This window comes from Varanus komodoensis, unplaced genomic scaffold, assembly GCF_004798865.1.
Source record: "Varanus komodoensis strain SLA01 unplaced genomic scaffold, ASM479886v1 scaffold9, whole genome shotgun sequence".
NCBI classification, from domain to species: domain Eukaryota; kingdom Metazoa; phylum Chordata; class Lepidosauria; order Squamata; family Varanidae; genus Varanus; species Varanus komodoensis.
Window position 1 is genome coordinate 10,083,770 of NW_025336598.1, and position 25,466 is coordinate 10,109,235.

The following is a 25,466-nucleotide window of genomic DNA, read 5'->3' on the forward strand; positions in this document are numbered from 1 at the left end:
TGTACATTGTGGAGCTCAAGTATAAAGATGTTTATTTTGCACTTCAGACTTCTTTTAGAAATTAATGTGAGTTTTGTAGGTGCACACATCTTTGCAAATAATTGCAACAGCAAAGCTGAATGTTGCACATCTTAACTACTAGCTATGACCTCATACCAGAGCAGGAGAATATTGTATTTGTCTTACACAATTACACACTCCAATCTATTACTCTATTTTTATCCATCTATTACACATACTAATCTATTAGCAGGAACAGAAATGGAAGAGAGAGCATTTTAGAATTGGGACATTTTAATAACTAAAAATATATTGTGAACTACAGAGGTGAGGAAAATTTATTTTTCTGCTCAGAGACCTATGCTGTTTGCTACTGAAAGGATTACTGGTCCATAGATACCTGGTACTGCAGTCCTGGTGAGCTGGTATAGTTTGGTAAGCTCTGCATCTTGCCTTCATTGCTAGATCATATTGAAATTGGGGAATTAACAAATAAGGGAGCAAGCCACAAGAGGCTTCCAACTCAATCCCTCTTTTCCCTTTCATTGAAGCATATAACAGATATGGATATAGACCAGAGCTTGGGCACTGCTAGTACAATACATTCTCACACAATGTTGGTGTACTGTATGCGTACTTGGTGGGGTGAGAAAGGAAGAAGCATGGGTAAGCTACAGGCAAAATGCAGACAAAAACTAAAAGTAGTGATGGGCACAGGATCTGTGATAGGGTATTCATTTCTCTACCATATGTTCAATCAGGTCCTACCTTCCCTCATCAGTTTGTTAACACAGCCTTGGGACAAATCACTTTCTCCTGTTCTTACCCCGAAGGAACAATATGACCATGTAAATGCAGCAATACCAGACTTTATTAACCCTTGTTTCAGAACAGGATCTTTCTAGTCAGTGGCTGCACGATCACTCAGTTCTTGGAGACTGTAGTAGGTAGATAGGCAAAAAGTACCTGGAACAATACCGTTAAGGGTAAGTGCTTGCGGGGTGATATGGGTAAGCATTTGCAGGAGCAGGATAAATATTAAGTAGCTGTGGGATTGGGTTAGCTACCTCACTGAGTTTCCTGTGTAAGTAAGCTGGTCTTTTTTTAAACCACTTGTTCCTGTGTTTTTTCTGATCTCCTATATTTCCTATCATTTATTCCTTACCCTTCTAATGAGGCAGCTGCCCTTCTTCCCCTCTTTGTACCTGTGTGTCTCTTTCTGAGCCCCTTTACTCCAGCTCTGCCTTTCTCCTTTGAATTTTTGGAATCCAGGCTTCAACCCTGTGCCTGGGCCCCCCACAACTTCCATCTCCTCCGTCAGAGTCCTTGAGCCATCTTGCCCTGGTCCCCTTTCCTTCTGTTGAACTGCTTCTAGCAACAACCAGCTACTGTTGCTGGGCAACCAGAGAAAATGGAGCATTTGTAAAGCAAATCCCCCCCCCCCCCATGGCTCCAAACACCCCTTCTCAAGATTCAGAACAAATGGCAACAGCCATTCCTGGTTTATAATTCTGCAGTTAAAACTACTGCATTGCGCCTGGCACAGGCCTCCCAAGCTACAATGTGGCAGCATGTAATAGTCAGCATTTTGATTATGGAAGTTCATTGTATTTACTTTTGTTTTTAAAATGTCTACTACACAAGTATGGCTTAAACAGCAGGCTCCTGAGCCCTCTTTAAAAAACAACCCTCAACCCCTAAAAATAACAGATAAAGCCAACCCTAACCCCACTCCCAAATAATAAAAACAGTTACAAAGGTCTCCAGTGAAATTCAAAAAAACAAGTAACAAATTCAAAATGCCTGCTGGAATAAAGTGGTCAGGAAGGGCTGGGAAGAACAGACTTGCTGCACTCATCTAGGACAGAAGTTCCGTTATGAGGGCCACTAAGAACTTCTTCATCCTCCAGAGGCCACACCCTCTCTCCCTCCTCCTTACCATTACCTTCTGCATGTTTTGACTTAATTTTTTTTAAATCTTTGTGCCAGGTATGTGTGCATATGTGCATTACTTTAGAAAGCAAAGGGTTAAGCTCTCAGCCTGCTCTTGCAGTGTGTGCTGGTTCTGATCCAGATTAGGCCCACCTGCAGTTACAAGGATCATGCAGCAGCTGTGTTTACTTAGAGCAGAGTCCCTAGCCAGGCAGCCTGGCCCAGTCCATTCCCTCTTGTTTTTGGCACATCGGGCGATTTCAACAAAGGCCAAGCAATCTCCTCCACCACCCACCCGATCTCTCTCGCTCATTCTTCTAAGGCCAGGGTGATTGCTCGGTGCCTCCTTGGCTGCTGCCTTCTAGGTATGTTCTGCGGGGAACAAAGCGAAATGCATTCCGCTTCCCTGCCTTCTCTTGGACCTGCCCCCTCTCTGCCACTCTGCTCTTGCCCAGCATTTTTCTACACTGGCCTATGCTGGTGCTGACTCCCAACATCCACCTGTTCAGTTCTGTTCCTCTGAGTAAGAGGCACCGGGGGTAGATTACACTCATTCCTGGTCCTGAAGGGCTATCAGAAGCTTTTACATTGTTATAACCTACTTGCTTTATCGTCTAATTTCAGTGGATGAAATTGGTCTGGCAGCAACCACAGCTTTGTATGTCCAATCACCACCATTACATAACCCTTAGTGAGGTCTGTGGGGATACCTGTTGTTACTTTATTTATCAGGTTTTTTAAACCCTCAAATTGTCAAGTAAAGTGGGCAAGCAAGTTTGGTTCTTGCAGCAATGGAACACAAGACATTTTTTTTAAAGTTAGCAGACTCTTTTCCAGATATGTTATTTTGAAAAATGCTACTTCCTGACCCTAGTCAGAGTGCTAGCAAAGAGGGTGGAAAAAAAATCCCTGAAGTACTTCAAGATTGGTTGTTGAACCAGAAGTACACACAAAGCCCAAATCTGTAGGTGTAGCTCAATTTATCTTCTCTTATATCACCTTAAAACAACAGGCTAGAAAAACAACAACGCATCACTGAAGTACAAGACAGAAGGGAGTAAGGGGGAGGGATAGAGAGAAAGAGATGGAAATATCAGCATTAATGAACAGATAAATAAATGGCAGTGTAAATAAATGCTGGATAATGGGGCAAAACCAATATTTTACTTGATATATACACTGAACCAGTGGCAACTAAGCACGAAAGATATCCTTGAGCTCATAGAAGCATAATAAAAATGTCAGTACAGTGTGCAGCAGCAGTGAAAAAAGCATTAATGTTAAGAATTGTGAGCAAAGGGATTAAATTAAAAAAAAAAAAGCTAGAATGCCACTATAGGAATCTGAGATGCCATCACACTTGGAAATTCTGGGCAGTATCCAATCAGGCACTAGTGCTAATGTAAATTATGCTGAAGGGACCTCTGGAGTGACACCTGATGTGGCAAGTTTTCTGAAGAATTATGTTGCACCAGCTAATGCTCCTGGCATTGCACTACAGGGCTGCCTCTGAAGATAGCTCACTGGGTTCAAAATGGAGATAATGGGAATGCACACAGGGAAATATCTCACCAGTTCTAAAGTAGTAACACTGGCTCCTGCTCACTTCCAAACACAGTTCAAACACTGGCTCTAATCTTTAAGCCCAAAATGGTTTTGGATTTCTGCATCTCAAGGATGCACTTCATGCATAAACCTGGCAAAGTTCTTCCACAGAGCCCTTTTTCAGGTGCTTTAGAGATGAGGTGATCAGAAACAGGTCACTCTTTGGCTGTAGATATGTAGCACTGGGGCATTCTCCCCAAGGATATTTGGGGCAAAGTCTAATGCCTTGGTGGTACCAGAAAGGGACATACAATAACTTTTGTTTCAGTTTGCAAATCAGTTGAGAACAGCCCATTTCCAGTTGAAATGGCAGTGCATTTTCTCCAAATTCACCAAACTTGATATTACCTCTGCAAAATGTATTAAAGACCCAACTTTCTCAAAATGTGTAACATTTTCAGGTTGTGGGCATTTTATTCCATGGGGAAAATTTGTGTAAAACTATCAGTAATTGTAAATATGAGCTCAAATCTAGGAACCGTGAGCAGTGAACTGATGTTCAGAGAATCTCTGTGAGCTCAAACATTGCTTGTTTAGCCATCCTGTTGGGAATGAAAGAGGCAGTTGATGTGTGTTTCAGGGTGACATGGACTCTTTGGATATGGAGGATGAGGCCTGGGAAATGAGGCCTCCAGACAGAGATGGTGGGGAGGACCTTATCTCCAGGCCACCCTCTCCAGGTGTTCATGCTGAACTGTCATAGTCTGCAAGTGCCAGGAAGGGTCATGGGAGAGGAGCCACATGAGCCTAGTACAGTCCTTGACTCCATGATGCAGTGGGAGAGGGAGAGAAGGGGTAGCTTCCTAGAGGGGCTGCGTACAGCTAGGAGGCTTGCCTGTACCCAGAGGGCACTCCCAGAGGGATGGGGTTCAGGGTTATGCAAAAGAAGGATTCTCAGAAATAGTTTCTCGTTTGAGTTCACTGAACTGCTCTGTGTGCTCTCAGAGACTCTTTCTTCACTGGCTATAGTCTTCTGGATGTCCACTGGAAATAAAGAGCTTTTGCCAAAGAATGGTCTGTTGTTTTGGAAAAGAGAAAGGGGAAATCCAGTTCCTGACACATCCCTAAATCCAGCTGAATATGCTTTTTATTTGCCCAGCCTGTTGATACCTTTTTTGATGTATTAATTTTAATGGCAATGCTAAAAGTTGAATGTGCTGTTGGTTTACTATTTCTTTTTACTATTTTTTTGTTGAAACTTTTTCATCAAGCTGCTCTGGGACTTCTGATGGCCTGAGGTATTAACATACCTACAGATAGCACACTCATTCTTCAAGTTGTGATCATTACACTGCACCGTCTTTGCAAGAGGAAGGTATCAGCAGGCTTGAGAAAAACTCAGGGCTTGTGGAAGTTTAAAAAACAAAACCCTTCAGAAAAAACTTCCCCAAGAGGAGAACCTGTGCAAGAAAGATCACAGCAAGAACTGAGCATGCTCACTTATAGAACATTGCATGGCTGTTGGGACAAGACCAGGGTGGCTGAAGAAACATAGCAGAGTATCTTTCAAAAGGGTGTTTTGGCTGGCTGGGACTCTGAATAGGTTGTCCCTCATGTTGCAAATCCCACTTGTATGTCTCAAGTGAATGAATACATAATTAACATTAAGTGACATGTAAGGTGCTTGAACTTGCAAGCAGAAGCTCACCTGACATTTGGAGGTTCTTGGTTCTGCAAATGGCTGAATTATGTGGGGTACAGCAGGGGGCACCAACCAGACATCAGAATGCTCCAGGGATTTATGTTTAACTAGGGTGACAGGTCTCCAGAGACTTGATCCCTGCGATGGCGAGGCCGGGGGTGGGGGGATCTTGCAGAAAAACATGGTACTGGGAAGATTAGGTGGAGTGTGGCAGAAAAAGAAGCATAATCTAGACACACTTGGTGGAGGCAAGGAATGGCACCTGAAGGAAGTAGGATATAACCTGACCCCAAGTGGAGGCTCATGTGTGTTGTTCGACAAGTATGTGAACAGAGGGAAGAGTCAAAGCTCTTATTGCGCCAATCAGAACAAGCCCTTGGTTCTCTCCTTTACCCTAAGGGTTTTATTTAAGCCAGAAACCTGAAACTTTAGGTCAAGCTCTCACATCTGGCAGCCCTATGCTTGACATGCCTGCCTTACTGCTTTTATAAGGAGTTCTTTATACAAGTCCTGGTCATGGCCAATCATACTATGTTTTTGAGATACAGTAAAATCAAAGCCGAGGCCAGGATGACTGCAGGAGTTACTGAATGTCCCTCATACCTATTTAAAGTGAAATAGTCTGGGCTACCGCAGAAAAAGCCTGTAGACCTTTAATTAAAGCTGGCTTCTGTGCCCCCCCCCCACTTAAATCTATGTTCTTCGTCTAGATTATTAATATGATGAATTTTCCCCTCATATGCCATAAGACTCCTATCCTTCTTTTCCTCTTGGTTCCTCAAGTTTGAAATTCATTGCTTTAGGCTCACCAAAAGACCAGAAACTATGACAAAATCAAAATCATCTTCAGTGTGCTATATATATTTTAAAAAGCACAATAAAAACATTTTTGTGCATGTAGTATGGCATTTCCATAGTGAGAAAATAGCTCAAGGGAATGGAGAAATTAATTTCAAGAAATTGGATTTCTGTGGATACAAAAGACTTTGGAGTGAATGAAAACTATGAGGATGTTGGGATATGATGAAAATATACTCACTGACTTCAGCGGAAGTTGAACTGAACTCTATTAAGAAAATTAAACTTCAAATATTGTAATATTGAAGCAGCCATAGCCTTAGAAAAGGAAGGAAATTGCAGTATTTCAGAGGGCCACTTTCAAATATGCTTTCAGTAGTTTGTGGCAAATTTAGCCAGGGTAGCTTGCACATTGACAGAAATCTTCCTGGTCTATCCATGTCATGGAATGGGGAGAAATAAATGAAGTGCTGGAACTGAGAGGTATTCAAATGGAGCATACCACTCTGGCCTGAGGCTAAGGGATCACATTCTTTGTATATTCCCTGTTGTTCTTGAAAAAAAAGTCCAAGAATGTTTCTTCTTGTTGTGCTTGTCCTGTACTTTTAGCAGTCAGGGAAGGGTTTTTGAAATGTAAGGCAGAACAAGAAAAAACACCGCTATGTACAGCCTACTTTACAACCTGGGGATTTTGCCACCTGATTCTGCCGTCTCTATAGATCGGTCATTGATCTTTTAGCCAACATGCTGCACCAGTTACTAAACTAGGTGCTCTTTAATTTAGTATCTTTAAGTGTTTCTTGCTTTTGCAATACTGTATAGAAAATGTAATTACCAGCTGAAGTTTAGCATTTTTAAAAGTTTAATTGATTACAAGAGCAAACTTAAGTGTGAAGCCAGAAACGATGCAATGTACCTTTGGCGTCTCTTCACCTTTCCATTTGGTGGCACTGTAGACTGACTGTAGAGCCCTACTGGGTCACTTGCTGGGGCAGGTAGATTTTTCACTGCTGGAAGTTTTATCCTGAATGCCAACCTCTTAAAGTCAACTTTTAGTTGCAGAAAGAGCAGTGTTATGTGGCAACTTCTCTAGTCTAAGATACTAAGAACCTCATATAAATAAAAGAAGGAGTAAGTGTGATCTAGAGATCTTCTGTGAACTGATCCCTTCCTTGTTCTTTCAAGGATCCCTTTACTGTGCTCTGGCAGTTAACATAGGGCCAAATTGCATGTTACATTAAGTGGTGTTCCCAATGAACATGCTTAGGAGGCTATGTCTCTTTCTTTTAGAAAAAGCAGTTGTGTCCCATGGCATTCGGCTGGTACCATAGCACAAGGCATGGATTAACCCTCTTAGGCCACAGTGTAGTCCCAACTCAAAAGGTATTCCTTCATAAAGTTTCTATTTACAGAAAGAGACAAGAATATTACAAATAATTAATGCAACTTGCAGACTGGCCTGTTGATGCAGAACTAAGGGAGATCAGATGCTTCCCAGGCTTTGTTCCATCATTTAAAAACCATTTGTTAAGACACTGAAAACAGAATGCCTGGGGCTAATCCTTACTGAAATGCTAAAGCAATTCAGACTGCAGAACTGTACCACTTCAGGCTGCAGATGGGTGCTCATATGATGGAATATTTCCCCATGGAAAATGTATATAGCAAAGTAGCATATGAGTGGAAAGGTTAAGCCAGAAATTACCTTTAGTTTTGTATGCTTGCATTTGTTTTTCTTTAAGTATGAAATAGTTTGCAGTTATATGAAGATTCACTTCCAGTCTGAACTGCAAAGGCAGCTTGTAGTCACCACCTCAGTGAGAACAAAGTATGCTATAAGGGGCAGAGTTTGAAGGATGACGGATATAACATTGTAAGTAGGAACTGCATTGTATCTATATTAAAAAACAAATGTTTTGTGGTGGACATGGATGAATAAGGTGATTTTTTTTTACTGTGGATCAACTAGTGGGTGCTAATGATGAGATTGTAATTCTCTGTTCTGCCAGCTAAATATGACTTGCCAGCTACAGCAGAATGGTAATACTTAAAATTGCAACTTTTGTTCAAACCTAGTTTGGTTTCATGTCTACTGGATGCTGTGAAGTCTCTTTAAGAAAGTGTTGCCTAAGTGATTATCTGGACCCATTTCAGTCTGGCTTCAGACCCGGGTATGGTACTGAATCTGCCTTGGTCGCCCTGTACGATGACCTGTACTGAACTGGTGCCTGGCCAAGGTAATGACTGGATGAGGGCCAATAAACTGAAGCTCAGTCCAGACAAGACAGAGGTCCTGTTGGTTGGCGGATCGGGCTTCGGGGAAGGGGACCTGAACCTAGTCCTGAATGGGGTTGCACTCCCTCTTAGGGACAAGGTCCGCAGCTTGGGAGTGCTCCTCGACCCAGAGCTTTCACTGGAAGCTCAGGTGACAGCGGTGGCGAGGAGCGCTTTCTTTCAGCTTCGGCTGATTCATCAGCTGCGTCCCTACCTGGAGAACGACTGCCTGGCAACAGTGACACACGTGTTGGTGACTTCCTGACTTGACTTCTGTAACGTGCTCTACGTGGGACTGCCCTTGAAGACAGTCCAGATACTTCAATTGGTTCAAAATAGAGCTGCCAGGCTGCTGACGGGGACTGGGCGTTATGTTCACATGACTCCAGTTCTCCGTCAGCTTCACTGGCTTCCCATTGAAGTCCGGGCCCAATTCAGGGTGTTGGTTATGACCTATAAAGCCCCTAACGGCTTGGGTCTTGGTTACCTGAAGGAGCGCCTACATCCATATATGCCCACCCGCCCCTTGAGATCAGCGGGAGATGCCCTTCTCCGGGAACCCTCCGTGAAGGATATTAGGAGGGTAGTACTCGGAGGAGGGCTTTCTCTGCGGTGGCGCCCAATCTATGGAATGCGCTCCCCAGAGAGGTCTGCCGGGCACCGTCGTTATTTGTTTTTCGGTGCCAGGCAAAGACCTTTTTATTTAAGAGTTATTTTAATTGTTGATATTATTTATTTATTTTATTCTTTGGCCAGGTTGACTCAAATTATATTGTTTTTATATTGTGATTATTTATTTATTGTTGTGAGCCGCCCCGAGGCTTCGGCGAATGGGGCGGCATAGACACTTCCTAAATAAATAAATAAAATAAATAACACAACTAATCCTTCTTTTTAGCATATGCTTTGTCAATTCCCTGTAGTTGCCCTTTTGGGGAGGAAGACAGTAAATGGAAACATTTTGCACTGGAACACTTGTTAATATTTACTAATGTACATTATGTACATCTTGTACATTATCTACCTTCTTCCTGACAGTTAATACCTAGTCAGTGCAAATGGATTTTCTGTGCCCTTTTGATGGCTCAAATACTGATATTACAATGCTGGAACATTCATCTCCTATAATGCATTGTATAATACACTGTATCAAGTATTGAAGACCTTGCAATGCTTTCAATAGTTGAATGGGTGGTGTATAGGCATCACCTGCTTATATGACGTATTTGGATATTTGGGCTGCTTCTGTTGAAGTTTACGGGTGCAAACCTATTGCCCCTCCAGCAGATGCTTGTAAGCCTCTTTTCAGTTGTCCAGATTTAATAGCTAGGAGAGGGAGGGGAGGAGGCCAGTTGCCCCTGCTTCCCCCAGTACCAGCCCCTGGCCCAGTGCAATTTTGTGGTGATGGAGAGGCAGTTGCTGCAGTTCTTCTTGTGCCAACTGCAAGGGGAACAGGTGGGGGTCTACCTTCAGAGGCCCAGCTCTGGGATCATAGCACCTCAGAGCTGGAACTTGGAAGATGCCCTGATGATGCTGGGAAGCCCTAAACATAGCTTGCAGAAATCTGCATTTTCATGTGTGTGCATGTATACACACAAATATTTCATACATTTGGACTGAAACTGACATAGTCAGATCTCTGTGGCTGTATCCTTTTTGTTTACATTCCTCTATAAAAGATTAGTTAAAAAAGACCAGAGATAATTGTAAAAACTCAAGAGTTTTACAGACACTCTCATGCGTAATAATATGAGTCAGATGATAACAGTGACATAATTGGGATACCTCGTCCCATGATCTGGGCACTGAGAATGGATTACTACAAGGTACCCTCTGTCAGGCTTCCTTCAAGGCTGGCCTGGAAGCTGCAGCCAGTGCAAAAGGCAACTGCCCTTCACCTAACAGGAGTCAGCTCCTGACAGCATATACCAGTGGTGCTTGCTGAATGATCTGCTCTGGCTGCCAATGCAGGCAAGACCATGGAGCTTGGGATCAGCCTGCCTGAGAGGCTCTTACCCCAGGTATTCATGTCTGCCTGCTTCATTCATACATTAACAGCATCATGCATGTTTGCCTTACAACTACTAAAGAGAGGATATTTAGTGCAGCTGCATCAAGATTATGGAACTCTCTGCCAACTGTATTAAGGAAGAACCATTGTTGTTGTGCATTCTTCATTTACTCAAAACATTTTATTCATATAAGCTTTCCCTGATTTGAGATCCAGCCTGTATACTCATCAATGTTGGTTTTTATTCTATCTTAATATATTGTTTGTATTGCTCACTGTTCTGATTGAGGGTTGGATTCAGTGGTATATATATGTGTGCCTATATAAAATAATTAGTCATGTTATCCTTGGAATTGTTCAAAGTCTTACAACACCAATATAAGGTAAGCTATCATTATTATCTAACTACTGCAAATGGGGGCCTGAGGCTGAGAGAATTGTGACTTGCCTAAATCCATCACCTGAGACAGAGATTAGATTTTTTTGGGAGGTGAGGGATTTCCTGATTCTCACCTCACAGTCCACACTTCCCTACATGTTAAAGATACTCCATGGACTAAAATAGCCCTATAAACATGATTATTCTAATTATAATTTCCAATACAAACCTATGTTTCTGTCCCCAGTACTGAATATTCCACCTCCCACTAAATCATCTCTTTCTCTAGAGTAAACTCTGAAAGCCATGGGAAGTCGGACCTGGGATTCTGAATTTGAACTGCCTTCCTGGCACAGTTGCTCCTGAATCAACTGCAACTCCTAGGTTGTAAGGCTGACCTCAGAGACAGAGGTTCATGGATGGTCTGGGGCAGGGAAAAGTGAGACTGCACCATGAGATGATGCATCCTGGTGGCACTTCTCTCTTTCCTTGTGAAGCGGGCCAAAATTAGCTAAGACCTTTGCAGGGTGGAAAAAGTATACTTTCTGTCTTTGAAAGTATACCTGTAATCCTCTGAGTTTACAGGTATACCACACTGGATAACACCTTTGGTGTTACTTAAACCTAGATTCAAGATTTTTGGGGAACTGTAAAACAAACTTCCCTTACTATTATCTTTTCCATTCTTTCACTTTTTGGAAAAGAAACATTGTATATTCTTATTGCATTTATTGAATTTTTCAGAGATTCTTTCAATAGTGGTTTTTAGAGTCACCATCTTTAATCTTGACCTTAAGTTGGCTTCAGAATTCACCTACAATCAGCTCATGTTCATATAGAATATACCTTACTTGGAGCTAGCTTAAACTAAGACCTCTGAGCAATTCAAATATCTTGCTTATAAAAGCCTGCCTCAGAAATAGTAGCAGATCTTATATCTGCTTTCATTATTTATTTTAATGCTCACCCTTCCATCTTTATAGCATTTTCCTCTTCTCAATATTTTTTTTTCTTGTGGGTATACAATTCTCATGCCAAAATCATGGCAGAAAGATCACACTTGCAGTTACCACCGTGGTTCATGTCATCCTATCCCTGGCAGCAACCGCAGCAGCAGCAGCAGAGGCAGCAGCATATGTGGTGTCCACATATAACTTATATGACCTACTTTGCATGGATCTATTCAAGACACAGTCAGTGTTACAAACTGTCCCTCTGTGTCACATATTATCTTTAAAAGGATACTGTATAACACATCTGAATATTGTACTTGTTTAGCCATATTGTGCTGTCTGTCCTTTTTGGGACTTAGTTTCCATAAGAACATCCAAACATTTCTTTCTTGGACACCACACCATTCTGCAACTGTCCATGGTAATCCTAGCTTGCTGGAAACAGAATGGCATAATTGAAATTTGACCACCAGTTTGACCTCATGTATTTTCAAGAGTGACAGAAAAGTTGCAAAGCACAGTGTAATGTGGAATCTGCCCTTGAAGATGAAATATCAGAATGAATCTTGGTCTGTGTATTTATGACATGAAATTCTCTGATTGAAATTCAGACACTTCCTGTGTATCCATACCAGTTATCAATGGTAGAAGAAGAGATCTGATGAAAAATGTCTGCAATATAGCATCGTATCAGGAGGCCTCAGGAGCTATGCACTTTATTTATTTATTTGTGTCTCAGGGCGGCGATAACATAAATTTTATTAGTACATATTATTTTTTTAGCAGCTATCCTCAATTTTTAGGTGCTGAACTAGGAAAAGTTGTTGTTGTTTGTTGTTGTTCAACCCTGAAACAATTCCTGAAATTGTTCGGGGGGGGGGGGAGGAAGCAGCTTACTATGTTGAGGTACATGGAGTCTTTTTTAGCCACCCATCCTGTCTTTTCCCCCCCTCTCCTTTTTTAACTCTTATTTTCTTTATTTGGGCTGCTTCCACAGAGCAACAGCTCCACTAAAGTTACAGACAAACTCACTGGCTGAAAACATGAAGAAAGATAAAATTCAGAAAGGCAAGATGGCTGCTGCCCACCAAAAGTCTATTTTTCCCTCAAACTGTTTGCATGCCATTCCAAATTATTTTTCCTCTTCCCTTTCATCTTGCTTCAGGTTATGGCCAAATTCATTTGAACTCCGAATTGAAATAATTTTTAGATATAGACATAATAAGCACTTTAAAACACAGCAAGTTAACATAAAACTCCCCTGACAAAAAGCTTATCAAAACGCAGCAAACATCAAAGTATTTCTGTAGCAAAATAGATAAGTTTTTCACCCGACCTGAAAGGACATAAGGGAAGAACAATGTCTGACATCAATAAGGAGGTAATTCCACAACTTCAAAGTGATTGCAACAAAAATAAAAATGTTGTTATTTTTAACTTATCATAAGGAAGGTAACCCAAGCCTGGCTAGCTCAGTATAGCTGACACTGGACCTCACACCTGGAGAGGCGGTATCTAAAGTATGTCAGTTTCAGACAATAAAGGGCTTTAAGACAAGGCCTTTTCAAGATATTTAGCTGCATGAGACACATTTCTCATCCATACACTCCCCCTGACTCCACTAACAGAACCCAAGCAGAGGGACTCCTGAATCTTACTTCAGTGCGGATGACAGGAGCAATCCTTCTAGCATGGGCTCACTCAAAGGTGCAGGGCAGGCTCCATGGCATCCACAGCTTTGTCCTCCAAGAACTTGCTGTTACTCCTCACCCTGTGAGCATCTGCTAGCGGAAGCAACTGTCTCTCCGGGCCTGCTCTGAAGGTAGGCACCAACACCTAGAACTGGGCACAGGTAGTTGCAAACCTGTTGAATAAGTTCTCATCTCCCAAGATTTACCAGGAGGTGAACCAGAGTCTTCTGCATAAACTTCAGCTTCTAAGTCATGTTGAAGGGCAGTCTCATGAAAATTGTATTACACTAATCAATTTTAGAGATTACAACTGCACAGATATGGATGGTGCAGTGTTGTCACTCCAAAAGGAGATGCAACGGATACAGCTAAAAATGGCATTTCTGGCCATTGCTGCTCCTGGTTCCAGAGTACCTCAAGGCACTGAATCTACTCAGATGAGTTGATTACTATCCTATTGATCACAGATATGACAACTGTAATAAGAATACTTGCTTTATACATAGGTATCATGTTCCACTTTTCTGGGTTCAACTTCAGTTTGTTTAACTTCACTAATTTGCCCCAAGTTTCCCAGAACTGATCCGAGACCCAGGTTGTGGTTTCTCAATGCTTTCTTAACCCCAAACCTCCAGATGCTCTTTCTCCACAGGACTGCATAGATATTAAACAGCATTAGTGATAATGCCCATCACACCAAGCTAATATTACACTGTGGATATAGCCTGCAAGAGGATATTGCCCTGTGTTTACATCCTAGTGTTTAGAAGGCAAGACTCACTGGAGTAGACAATTGTGATAGGGAAAATCAAAGGCAGAAGGTGAAAGAGAAGACCAAATAGAAGATGGATTGAATGCATAAAGGTCACCACAGCCTTGAAACTGGAAAAGCTGAATGGAGCTGTCAGGTCAGGACATTTTGGAGGGTTTCATCCACAGGGTCGCCGTAAGTCTGAGATGACTTGACAGCACATAACACACAGTTTAGAGATTTCTAGTAGAAAAGTAAAGTGCAACTATTACACGAATAAATAAATGTTTCTTAGTTTATTTCACCATCCTAGAATTAAGGTGTTTCCAGATCAAAGAATATGACTTACAATGTGGACTTTTTATTTTAAGAACTATAGTCCCAGGTAGAAGTTAAAACACTCCCAAATATAATTCCCATGAATATAATATACACCACTGGGTTTTACTTGGAGAATAAAGGGTGTAGATGTTCAACAGCTTCCTACGGCAACCAAGGTTTATCTTCTTACGCTTTTGTGGCTGACTGCTTTGGCTTCTGCATAACTAACTACTTTGGGCTTGAAGAATAAAAATGATTTATTCTGGCTATCAGGAAAAATTTTTCCTAAGGATTATGAACAAAACACAGCGGAAGAAAAATGGAAGTATTTATTTGCCAAAGTTTAAAATCTTATTTAAAAACATATTAACAGTTTTAAGCACCAGCATGTTTAAATAAAGTAACATGAAGTGCTGACTTAAAAAATCTAAACATGTTCCTCCTTTTGAATGTATGGTTTTGTCTATGTCAAATTAACACAGTGCTCATTTCAAAACTTCTACCATGAAATAGTTGACATATAGTGGTTCACTATTATCCTATTGATCTAAACATCCTCATATAGGTTCACTTTTTACTACCATGTTTATATAGCCACATATATATTCCCTTCAGTTTATTCAAGCATCATTATCCAGATGTGAGGCATCCATCTGACCCTCCTCCCACACTGAGCTCCAACATCATCTCATCTCCTGTGACCCTGCAAGTCTCTGCCTATACATCTGCTAGTCCATGTCTTGGACATAATCCAAGAACAAGCCAGTGCCCTCCTTCACTGTGCATCTGATGCTCAAATTTACAAAAGTGTATGCCTCTTTGTCTCCATCTGAAAGTCTAAACAACCAGACACTTTGCGGTTTTCTCAGCAAAATAATGCTATAGCTGTCTTTTGGTATCCCTTTGAGTCAAGGAATGGTTTGCTTGTGACCATTACAATAATAGGGCTTCTCTCCCATATACATAAGAATTGCCATATCATGAATGACAGACCCATTCTCTGACTAGCAATTGATATTTCAGAAGAAATTGTTGGAATCAACTGAAATGCTCATACTCTGTCACTGATTTTCATCTTCATGCAACCAGTTATCACAATTTCCAACTGTTTTGCCCACTGGAGGATATTTTGTATAAGTCTTGAAAAACTAAATGACTTTTTTGCACAACTGGATGCAACTAAGAATTGCTCATTGGGATAACAATAGACTCATATGGACCAAAAACTTAATATATAATTACAAAAAAGTCTCCCAAACTCATTTTACTATAGCTCTTTTAAATGATTTAAAGATTTGAATTTAAAGATCTGTTACTTTGCCTTTCTTGATAAACACCCTGCCAAAATGATAGTAAAATATACTTTAGACATATCATAGTCAACTCTAACAAAATATATTACAAAATTCCAGAGGGGCAGATATAAAAATTGTAAATGTCAAGGATAATGTAAATGTAGTTCAACATTTCACTAAATCATCATTTTGTACATATGTATATGTGCATATATTGTATTTATGTACACACACACCTGTATATATACTATAGATCTTCCTTTTGTTTTATCTAACCCTTAGCCACCTTTCAAAACTGTAGCTTTCTGAAAGTGCCATTCAGCATGTTTCACCATTATTTCAACACAGGCTTCTGTCAAATCCATTCACAGTTCATATTAATATTGAAGAGGAATCAGTGGATAATGGATATTTCACTGAGACCAGAATTATATATTGGATCTGGATCTGGGAACTCAGGTTGCCAACAAGAGTAGAAAAAGGGCAGAGAAGAAAAAAGAAGTGTAAGCTAAAGGAAAGCAATTGCAGGTAGAGGAGGGAGCACTTAATCCCTGCCTCCTCGACTGCATCTCTCCTGCATCCCCTCTCTCAATGGTCCATTATGGCTGTGTTTGCTGTAGTTGGAAGAAATGGCAGACAGGAGAAGAGTTAGGCATCTCTCCAAACTGCACTCCTCCTGCTGCCATTCAGGTATTAGGAAAGATTCGAATCTGCCATCTAACCCCAGGCTTTAACTAGAGAAAGTTAGAGCTAAAGATGTTTGGGCTTTGTCTTCCATCCTTTTTTATAATGCTTATTTTCTCATATAGTACTGAGAGAATGAGAAGGCAAAGCAACTTGAATTGCATATAGACAGAATAGTGATCAACTAGAATAGTTAAAAATCTTGTTTGTAGCTGTGATGAAGGTGTTCCTTGCTTGCTATACCTTCTGTTTATATTCTGTGACATATATTAAGTCTTTGGCTCATTTTGCTACATTGGGTTTATTTTACAGAGCTCACAACCAGGGTATTTTAAACCTTACCACAGGAACCAAATTTGCACTTCAGTATATGCATGGTGAGGCTACACATGAGAACATGTTTAGCATCCCAAATAAACATTGAATGCACTTGAAGGGACAAGCTCCAGTGGGAACAAATGAACACATCCAATATAGCCACAGTGATATCACTAATGATGTTGCATTAGTGTAAACTAATGCTGGACCATTGTCTTTACTGTTTGCAAGGTAAAGGAAAAACAGTCATGTGCAACTGAATTTTGGTTCTTAAGGGATGTCAAATTTCAGAAGCAAATTCTCCCATTTAATGTTTGCCCAGCATCAGGGCTGGTGCTATGGCAGCACTGACTACTGCCTTATTATAGAAATACTATAGCCAAGGCATTGCAAGATTTAGGGGACAGCTCCCAAAGACAATAGTTTTGCTTTCTTGAAAACTGCACTATGATTTTAGTGACCTGGTTTATATATAATAAACAACCCAGAGAACAGGTGGTTGTTGAATTGTGAGTTACTGTTTAATTGTAGGTTGTTGTTAAATGCAAAACCTGAACTATGAATTAACTATGGGTAGTTAACAGGAAAAACCATGGGTCTTCTTCCTGGATTGTTCATGGTAACAACTCAAAGTGTGAATTTCACATGTAAAGATGACCCATGATTCAACAACGACTCATACCAAGCTCATATCCCACACTCTGGATTGTCATTATGTGCAAACCTGTGTATGACACTGTTGAGATGTAACACTTAAACAGTGATTAATGTTCATTTGAATACTTTAGTTAATAACTCCTCATTTAAAAACAACTCATCTGAATAACAGAAGTATGTTCAGTAAGTTTATACCCAAGTAAATGACTACAGGCTTACAGCTCTAAGAACATGGATAAAAACTAGCCACAAGACAATGCATGTGACAATGGTTTGACATGGTTCTCATAAACCATGATTAATGCATCTGACCTCAGCAAATCATAGTTGGGATAGTTTCTCCACCTTATAACCCTTCTTCCATCAGAAAGCGCAAGAGTTGCTCTTGCTAGAGTCTAAAATCCAGGCACTTTATGAACATTTCTTAGTTCAGCAAGCTAAACCATGGATTGTGCTGATTCTGGTTCTGTTATATACTCACTTGCCCCCATGAAGATCAGTAATCTTGGTGGGCACTAGGCTCCTTGGAGTTCTAGCCTCCTTTTACAAGATATGTATATCTAACCCCCTTTTAAAAACTCATCTGTTCTCCCTAGTTTTTAATGGAACGACTACATGGTATTTGTTACTATTAGATATTTTAAAATTGGAACTCACTGAAACTGTTTATTGTTTTTACCTGTAATGGGCGTTGTGCTCACATGACTCCAGTCCTCCGTCAGCTTCACTGGCTCCCTATTGAAGTCCGGGCTCAATTCAAGGTGCGGTTATCACCTACAAAGCCCTTAACAGCTTGGGACCTGCTTACCTAAAGGAGCGCTTGCATCCATATGTGCCTTCCTGCCCCTTGAGATCAGCGGCAAAGGCCCTTCTCCGGAAGCCCTCCATGAAAGATATTAGGAGGGTGAGTACCCGGAGGAGGGCTTTCTCTGCGGTGGCGCCCAACTTATGGAACGCGCTCCCCAGAGAGGTCTGCCTGCCACCATCGTTATTTGTTTTTCGGCGCCAGGCCAAGACCTTTTTATTTAAACGGTATTTTAACTGTTGATTTTATTTATTGATTTTAAAATCTTTTGCCAGGATGTCTCCAGTATTTTATGTATTTCTACAGATTGTATTTATTTATGGATTGGAAGCTGCCCTGAGGCTTATGTGAATGGGGCAGCATATAAGTTTTCCAAATAAATAAACAAACAAACAAAGAAAGAAGTGGATGAAACAATCAGTTAAATAATACATCTGGGCCTCTGCCAACTCTCTTGGAGAGAGTTGTATTAATCTTTGTATTAAGACTACTGAATGGTGGAGTGAAGCTCCAGGCACAATCATTTGTGATATTCTTCCAGACAAACTTCCACATAAATGTCACTGACAGCTTACAGAGCTGTGAAAGCAGAAAGAATGCCTAAGAGATAGAGGGCTGAAGGAAATGGAGCCCAGAAAAGACCTCATTTTGGGAGCAAGAGACTGGAAATACTATGGTTATTTTATGGTGAAGGAGTAAAGGAGCTGGGATGGCCCCTCCCTCACCTTGCTACATCTTCACACCCCATCCTCTCTTTCTTATATTGTTCTGAACTTTAGATTGCACCCTCCTTTTCACTGTCCCCCTGTAAAGCACCATGTACAATGGCCTATACAATGAAATAATCTAACAATCAGCTGCAGCCAGTGAAACTGTTCACTGGAAGCAGCAAGGTGTGTGACTGTTAACTGGCTGCACTTAGCACTGGATGCTGAGATAAGTGAGGGAGTCTAGCCAGTTAGCAACCACACACTACCAGGGTGCTAGCTGAAGAATCCCCAACCACTGTTGCTGCTTCCAGAGCTGAAAGGTAAAGGAAGCAACCTGGTACTGGCTGACAATTCTCAGACCTTTTGTTTGATGTGAATAATAATATAATAAGACAGAAGATCAAGGAGGTGATGCATGATTTTGAATGTGGATTTGAAATTATCAGCCTATAGTCTCTCTATGCTTTACAATTATCTACTGAAATGCTGTTTTGTTAACTGAGGTGGTATTTTCTCAGGGAAAGGTAACTGGTAGTGAAGCTGTTCTTTTCACTCTCCTAGTTTTCAAGAGTCTTCTCTCCAACTTCTTATCTGTGTATCTACCTGGTCAGAAGAGACCCTAGTTTATGGAGTGTTTTGAAGATAAGACCCAACAGGAAAGGATATCAATGTACAGAAACCCTGGCTTGTAAACACACCAAAAATTGCTCATAGTCTTCAGGCTGAGCAAGAACGTGTGAGGGTGACGACAATAACCTTTTCAAAAGTTACTCACAGTAAGCTTACCCTGAGGTAGTTGAGGGTGAAGTTAGTCAGACCCATACGAGTGATGTTTTTGGACAGCTGCTCCAGCACCTGAGGGTCTTGTGCCTAGATCAAAAACAAAGAGACATATGATTGGTGAAAAATAAGTGCAACAGTAGAATTATAATTCAAGGGCATTTTTAAATGACCATCTTATCTATAAACAGTCTGCCTCTTTATAAAAAGCATAACAGATGTGGTACTTGTTACTAGATACAAATTTGCTGCAGGAAGGAGAACACAATGTCCGGTTTACTCCAGCTGTTGTACTTGATCATGATAATACCAAGCTATTCTATCATACTTTAAAATAGCCATTATCTTAGCAGCCCTTGGTCATGTAAAGCAGACTATCATTCTTGTCTTCATCTTGCAGGAACAGGAATAAGACTGAGGACTGTGTCTTGCCTGAGTGACCCAGTGAATTCATGTTAAAGGCAAGATTTTAACTAAGTATATTTCTGATCATAGCTCACTACAGTGTACTAGAGGATTGTGGATTTCAGTCCCACATGTGGGAATTATTCCCATGATCTTCAAGAGGTATATAAAAAACAAAAAATTACCAAGAAAATCCCCTAATTAATACATTTCCAAACAAAAGAAAACAAGTGGGGCCCATCATGCTACGGAATTAGCATGGTAGTACCTAACTGGAGCACGACAGAATCTCAAAGAGAAGCAGAAACCATTTCCTCCACTTATAGTGCAGTTCTATGTTCATCAGCTGTCAGATAGATCCCATGGAGCTCAATGGAACTTACTGCCATGTAAGCGTATATAGAACTGCAGCATGAGAGAGCAGAAAGTCAACTGTACAGATATTGAGGCTGCTTCATTTTGATTCTGAGGATTACTAGGATGGGTGATGGCTGGAATAATAACTGTTGTACAAGTGGGATGATGTAAATTGGTGGCCTGCAACAGCAGAGGGTTGGACCCCATGCTCTTCCAGGTGCCTTCCAATTCTTCTATTCTATGATCTAAGTCAGAGCTCCGAGTAAATTCAGTGCTCTTCTGTCATGTGCTTATACAGTGGTACCTCAGCTCACGAACACCTTGGTTCACAACCAAATTGGGTCATGAACCAAAATTTTATGAAAATTTTGACTTGGGTCACAAACTCCACATTGGGTGGCTACCACGAACACAGCCATCTCCCCACCCCCGAGTGGGGAGATGGCCATGATCACAGTTATGTTTGTGCAGGGAAGACATGCGTGATCACAGGCGCGCTCCTGCAGGAAAGACGGGTGCAGCACAGCACAGCCATGATCACGCATGTCTTCCCTGTACAAACGCAACTGCGATTATGGCCATCTCCCCACTCGGGGTTGTGGAGGGAGATGGCTGCAATTGTGCTGGTTGCTGTGAGGGGATGGCCAAGATTGCGCCCGTCTTTCCTGCAGGAGCATGCCCGTGCCAGGGTTTCTTTGAGAAGCATCACCCCAACATAACGGTAATGAACAGAATGTTGAATCTGATGAATGATAACGTGGTCTCTCATTTCCGGAGGGTTATGCAGTGCAAGAAAAAACAAGTGACTACAGACAGATTTTTCACCAAAACTGACCCTGCAGCTAAGAGACAAAGAAGAGAGGAAACCCCTGAAAGAGATCTCCCCAGTGTCCTTATGGAGGGGGACTCTCCCTCAAAACAATAACCTCCCCCCCCACTAAGTTAGTGTTCTCCACTCTACTGTACAGTACTTTGTTACTTTGTTGTTCTTTGTCACTTTGTTTCAATTTTTTTTGATTAAAAAAATGGTTACAGAATGGATTAACCTTATTTACATTGAACCTTATGGGGAAATTTGACTTGGCTTGCAACCAAAAATTGGCTTACAACCACATTCGGAGGGGCCAGAACGGATTAACCTTATTTACATTTAATCTTATGGAGACTTGGGTCACAACCAATTTGGGTCACAACCAGAGTTGTGGAACGGATTAAGTTCATGAGCCAAGGTACCACTGTATACCCCTACAGTTAATTATTTATATATAAATATTTATATTCTGCTTTTTCATGCCAAAGTCCCTCACAAACCAATTCACAATAAAAATGAAACGTAATTACATATAAAAAATGTAACACAAAACTAAAACTACCCCCATGCAACATCAGTGTAAAGTCATGGTTTAGGATGTTTCACAACTGTAAGATATACTTGCTGGCCAGCAAATCATGGCTTTGAGATGTTATGTTCAAAATGTTCTGGAATTTAAAAAAAAGTCTGGCTGATTACTTACATGCATGGCTAAAATACTGCGAGGGACTAACTCTCTGTATTGTCTAATGGTAAAGTGCCATGTTTTTATTCTCATAAGGTCATCAAAGGTAAATTCCAAGATAAGACGTCCTTCTGTGCACACCTAGAAACAGAAGAAAATAATAAGCAAACCTCTCTGGGAAACTTTTTTAAAGTGTGAAATAATTACAAGCCAACTTTTCTATAATGCCACTATACTTTGTTATTAAACTTCATTGGGCAGTTGTACTCCCTCCTCCTTAAGGATTGCAATTCAATAGGCAGGAGTTGATCAGGCTGCAGATTTTGTAGCTTGGTGGGTTCTAAACCCTGTTTATCACTCCTCTGAAAATTGCTGCTAATTAACAGGACCAACTGGCTTTCAATTTTAGTATGATCTGCAGTTGTGCATACATGATGCCCGACTTCTGAACCAAGCAACCCTGTATTATTTATGTAATAGACATTATAGACAGGATCATAGTCTTCTATTTGATCCAATTTGTTATTAAGCTTGCTTTGGAATATTCACATCCAATAGACATTCCTTTTCTTCTCCATTTTTATGGAGCTACATTTTTACCCTTCCTCCTCTCAATGTCCTTTTCTGTTTCATTTTTCAGGGTGTTCTCCACCCTTTGTGGGCTTTACCCTTCCCTCTTCTAGGTGCTCAAATATTCTAGGTCTTGTTCTGCCTAGATATGTAAAGAATTGTGCCCTTAGAGTACTTCCAACGAATGCACAGGTTTAAGTAACAAAAGAGCTATAGTTGTGGGACAGTCATTGAGACTGTCTCTGTGTACAGGTCCGGACTGATTAACAAAATGAAAGATTGTGAAGTCTCAGTGTCTGATCTGAAGTTTCAAATTTAGCCTCCTGGGGCCTTAAGGTCAAGGAGGAAAGTCTCCCAGTCAGAGGGCAAAGCTAAAGGGAAAAGCCTGACTTGGGCAGTTTTGCTATTAGCTGCGTCCTTATGTTTATCAAGTTCTACCTGTGTCCTTCAAGCCACATCCAGGTTCTGTTATCCAACCTAAGAGCCTCAGCTCATGACTGATGAGTCACCACCCTTTAGCTGTCAGACTCTACCCCTTCAATGTCAGGGGAACCACTATGAAGAACTGGCAACTCTACATGGATGCCAGCATGATCCACATCTTTTAAAATTAGGGCCAAATGAAAAAAGCTGTATTTGCTAGAATTCCCATTTCTTCTCAATTATTAAAGGCATACTAACCCTATATGCCTTTGTCTCTGGTCAATCTACCAGTGGCTTTGTTAAATTGTTTTTGATTTGTTTTATTAACTGTAGAAATGCCGACAGAATATAATTACACAAGGACAACACATTTAATGCTCTAAGGAATCTGCTCCTGGAAATCACAATGCAACTGCAACAAACAGAAAAAGATCTCAACAGTTAAATGCAATTATCTGTGGCTGAAATCTAAGTGTTCTGGATTACATCTTTTGTTGATTTGACTGTCTGTATAAAAAACACCACACAAGACACTGTAACTTCTATAATCACTGAGCATTCTAACTACATTAGATTAGAAGAATTAGTATGGCTTCTGCCAAAAGAATCAGGGAAGAGAAGTAGCATAGCTTTTGCTGAGGAAAGTCCAAACACACCAACTCTTGGAGTTATTTGAGAGTGTCATTGTGTATGTTTACTTTGTGTATGTATACTTGCAGAAATGCTCATACCCAAGGATTCTGGGTAATCATGGAATAACCACGGTAACTAGTTAAAAGAACAGGATGCTGAACAAAGGTATGAGATTAAATTTAAAGTATTGTAAAGTGATGCACATTAAGTATAGAAGTCAAAACTTCACATATTGCATTTTATAAATGATTGTAAATCACTCTGGAGTTGTTTAACTGATGAGTATAAAGATGGGATCTCAACTGCATATGACTAACCAGGCAAGATTACTTGAGCAAATGTCTGCTTAGTATGAAGCTGAAGTAAAAAGGGCATTCAATGTTAGGAAATACCAGGTAGGTAGGTAGGTAGGTAGGTAGGTAAATAAATAAATAAATAAATAAATAAAGCACATGTCATCATGCCTTTATTTAACCCTATGAGGCAGTCACATATGAAAATGCTCACTTGTGTTCTGATTACCTCATATTGATATGTAGAAGGTACAGAAAAGGGCATTAAGCTAAGTAAAAGGTTACAGCATCTTCCCAACCTGGAAAATCTAATGCATTTCAGATCCTTTAGGTTCATTAGATGCAAAGAGAATGGAAGTTTATGCAAATTGGAATGGGTGTGAGGAAAATGGATAGCAACAATTTGCTCCCTTATAACCTTAGAATTCAGAGCCACACTATGGAATTGATTGGCAGTAGATGCAACAGTCAGAATTATTTCATATCCCATAGATTTTACTATCACAAGATGTGATGGCTTAGGCACAGATATTAGACAAATACATGGAAGACTGGTCAGTCAATGCCTCTTAAGGCACCATCCTGTACAAATTTTGACAAAGAAGGCCTACAACTCCCAGTATGCCCCAGTCAAAGGGGATGCTATTTTTTCTGCCGAAAGATGTATAAGATTATGTCCTCAGCTATAACTGCAAGCCCCAGGAAGAGAGGCATAAGAACTTTGAGCACCAGTTTCTGGAGTGCAAACAGTACTGGAGGAACACCACTTTCATAGCCTCTTACAGGCTTCTCAGTAGTGTCTCCCTGTGCATCTGTGAATAGGAGGATGCCAGATTGGAATCCACAGGATCCTTCTTATTTCCTAAGGAAAGTATGTATCTTATATGATTTCACGTTGAACATTTACCACTTTTTTCTTTTCTTTTCTTGCTAGGATACCTGTAATAGATGCCAAATGTTCCCGCTTGCCTCTGAAGGGATGATGATTGGAGTGAATCAGCGCAATATTCAGGCATTAAACACCTGGAATGCTAACTCGGCTTAAAACAGGCAATGATAGGATATTTGATTTGTACACAACTAGGGTCATACCCTCTCTTCATGGATCACTGCCTTGTCATGGCGAAGGGGCTTGCGTAGCTCAATGAAGCTATGAGCTATGCCATGCAAGGCCACCCAAGACGGACAGGTCATAGCAGAGAGCTCTGACAAAACGTGATCCACTGGAGAAGGAAATGGCAACCCATTCCAGTATCTTTGCCATGAAAACCCCATGGACAGTACCAAAAGGCAAAAAGATATGACGCCGGAAGATGAGCCCCTCAGGTCGGAAGGTGTCCAATATGCTACTGGGGAAGAGCGGAGGGCTAGTACTAGTAGTGCCAGAAAGAATGAAGTGACTGGGTCAAAACCGAAAGGAAACTCAGTTGCGGATGTATCTGGAGGTGAAAGGAAAGTCCGATGCTGCAAAGAACTATACTCCATAGGAACCTGGAACGTAAGATCCATGAATCAAGGCAAGCTGGATGTGGTCAAACAAGAGATGACAAGGCTGAACATCGACATCTTAGGAATCAGTGAACTAAAATGGACAGGAATGGGTGAATTTAATTCAGATGACCATCAGGTATACTATTGTGGGCAAGAATCCCTCAGAAGAAATGGAGTAGCTTTCATAGTCAA

General features: G+C 40.9%; 1 protein-coding gene across 8 annotated transcripts in view; it reads right to left on the reverse strand.

Moving 5' to 3' along the window:
• Positions 1 to 25,466, reverse strand: part of LDB2 (LIM domain binding 2) — a 235,545-nt gene that overhangs the window by 23,487 nt on the left and 186,592 nt on the right. For all 8 annotated transcript variants that reach the window (XM_044418511.1, XM_044418509.1, XM_044418510.1 and 5 more), the window contains 2 exons: positions 21,883 to 22,005; positions 19,613 to 19,696 (listed from right to left, as the gene is read on the reverse strand). In XM_044418511.1, the coding sequence (XP_044274446.1) occupies positions 19,613 to 19,696; positions 21,883 to 22,005 (207 nt within the window). The remainder of the gene's footprint in view (positions 1 to 19,612; positions 19,697 to 21,882; positions 22,006 to 25,466) is intronic.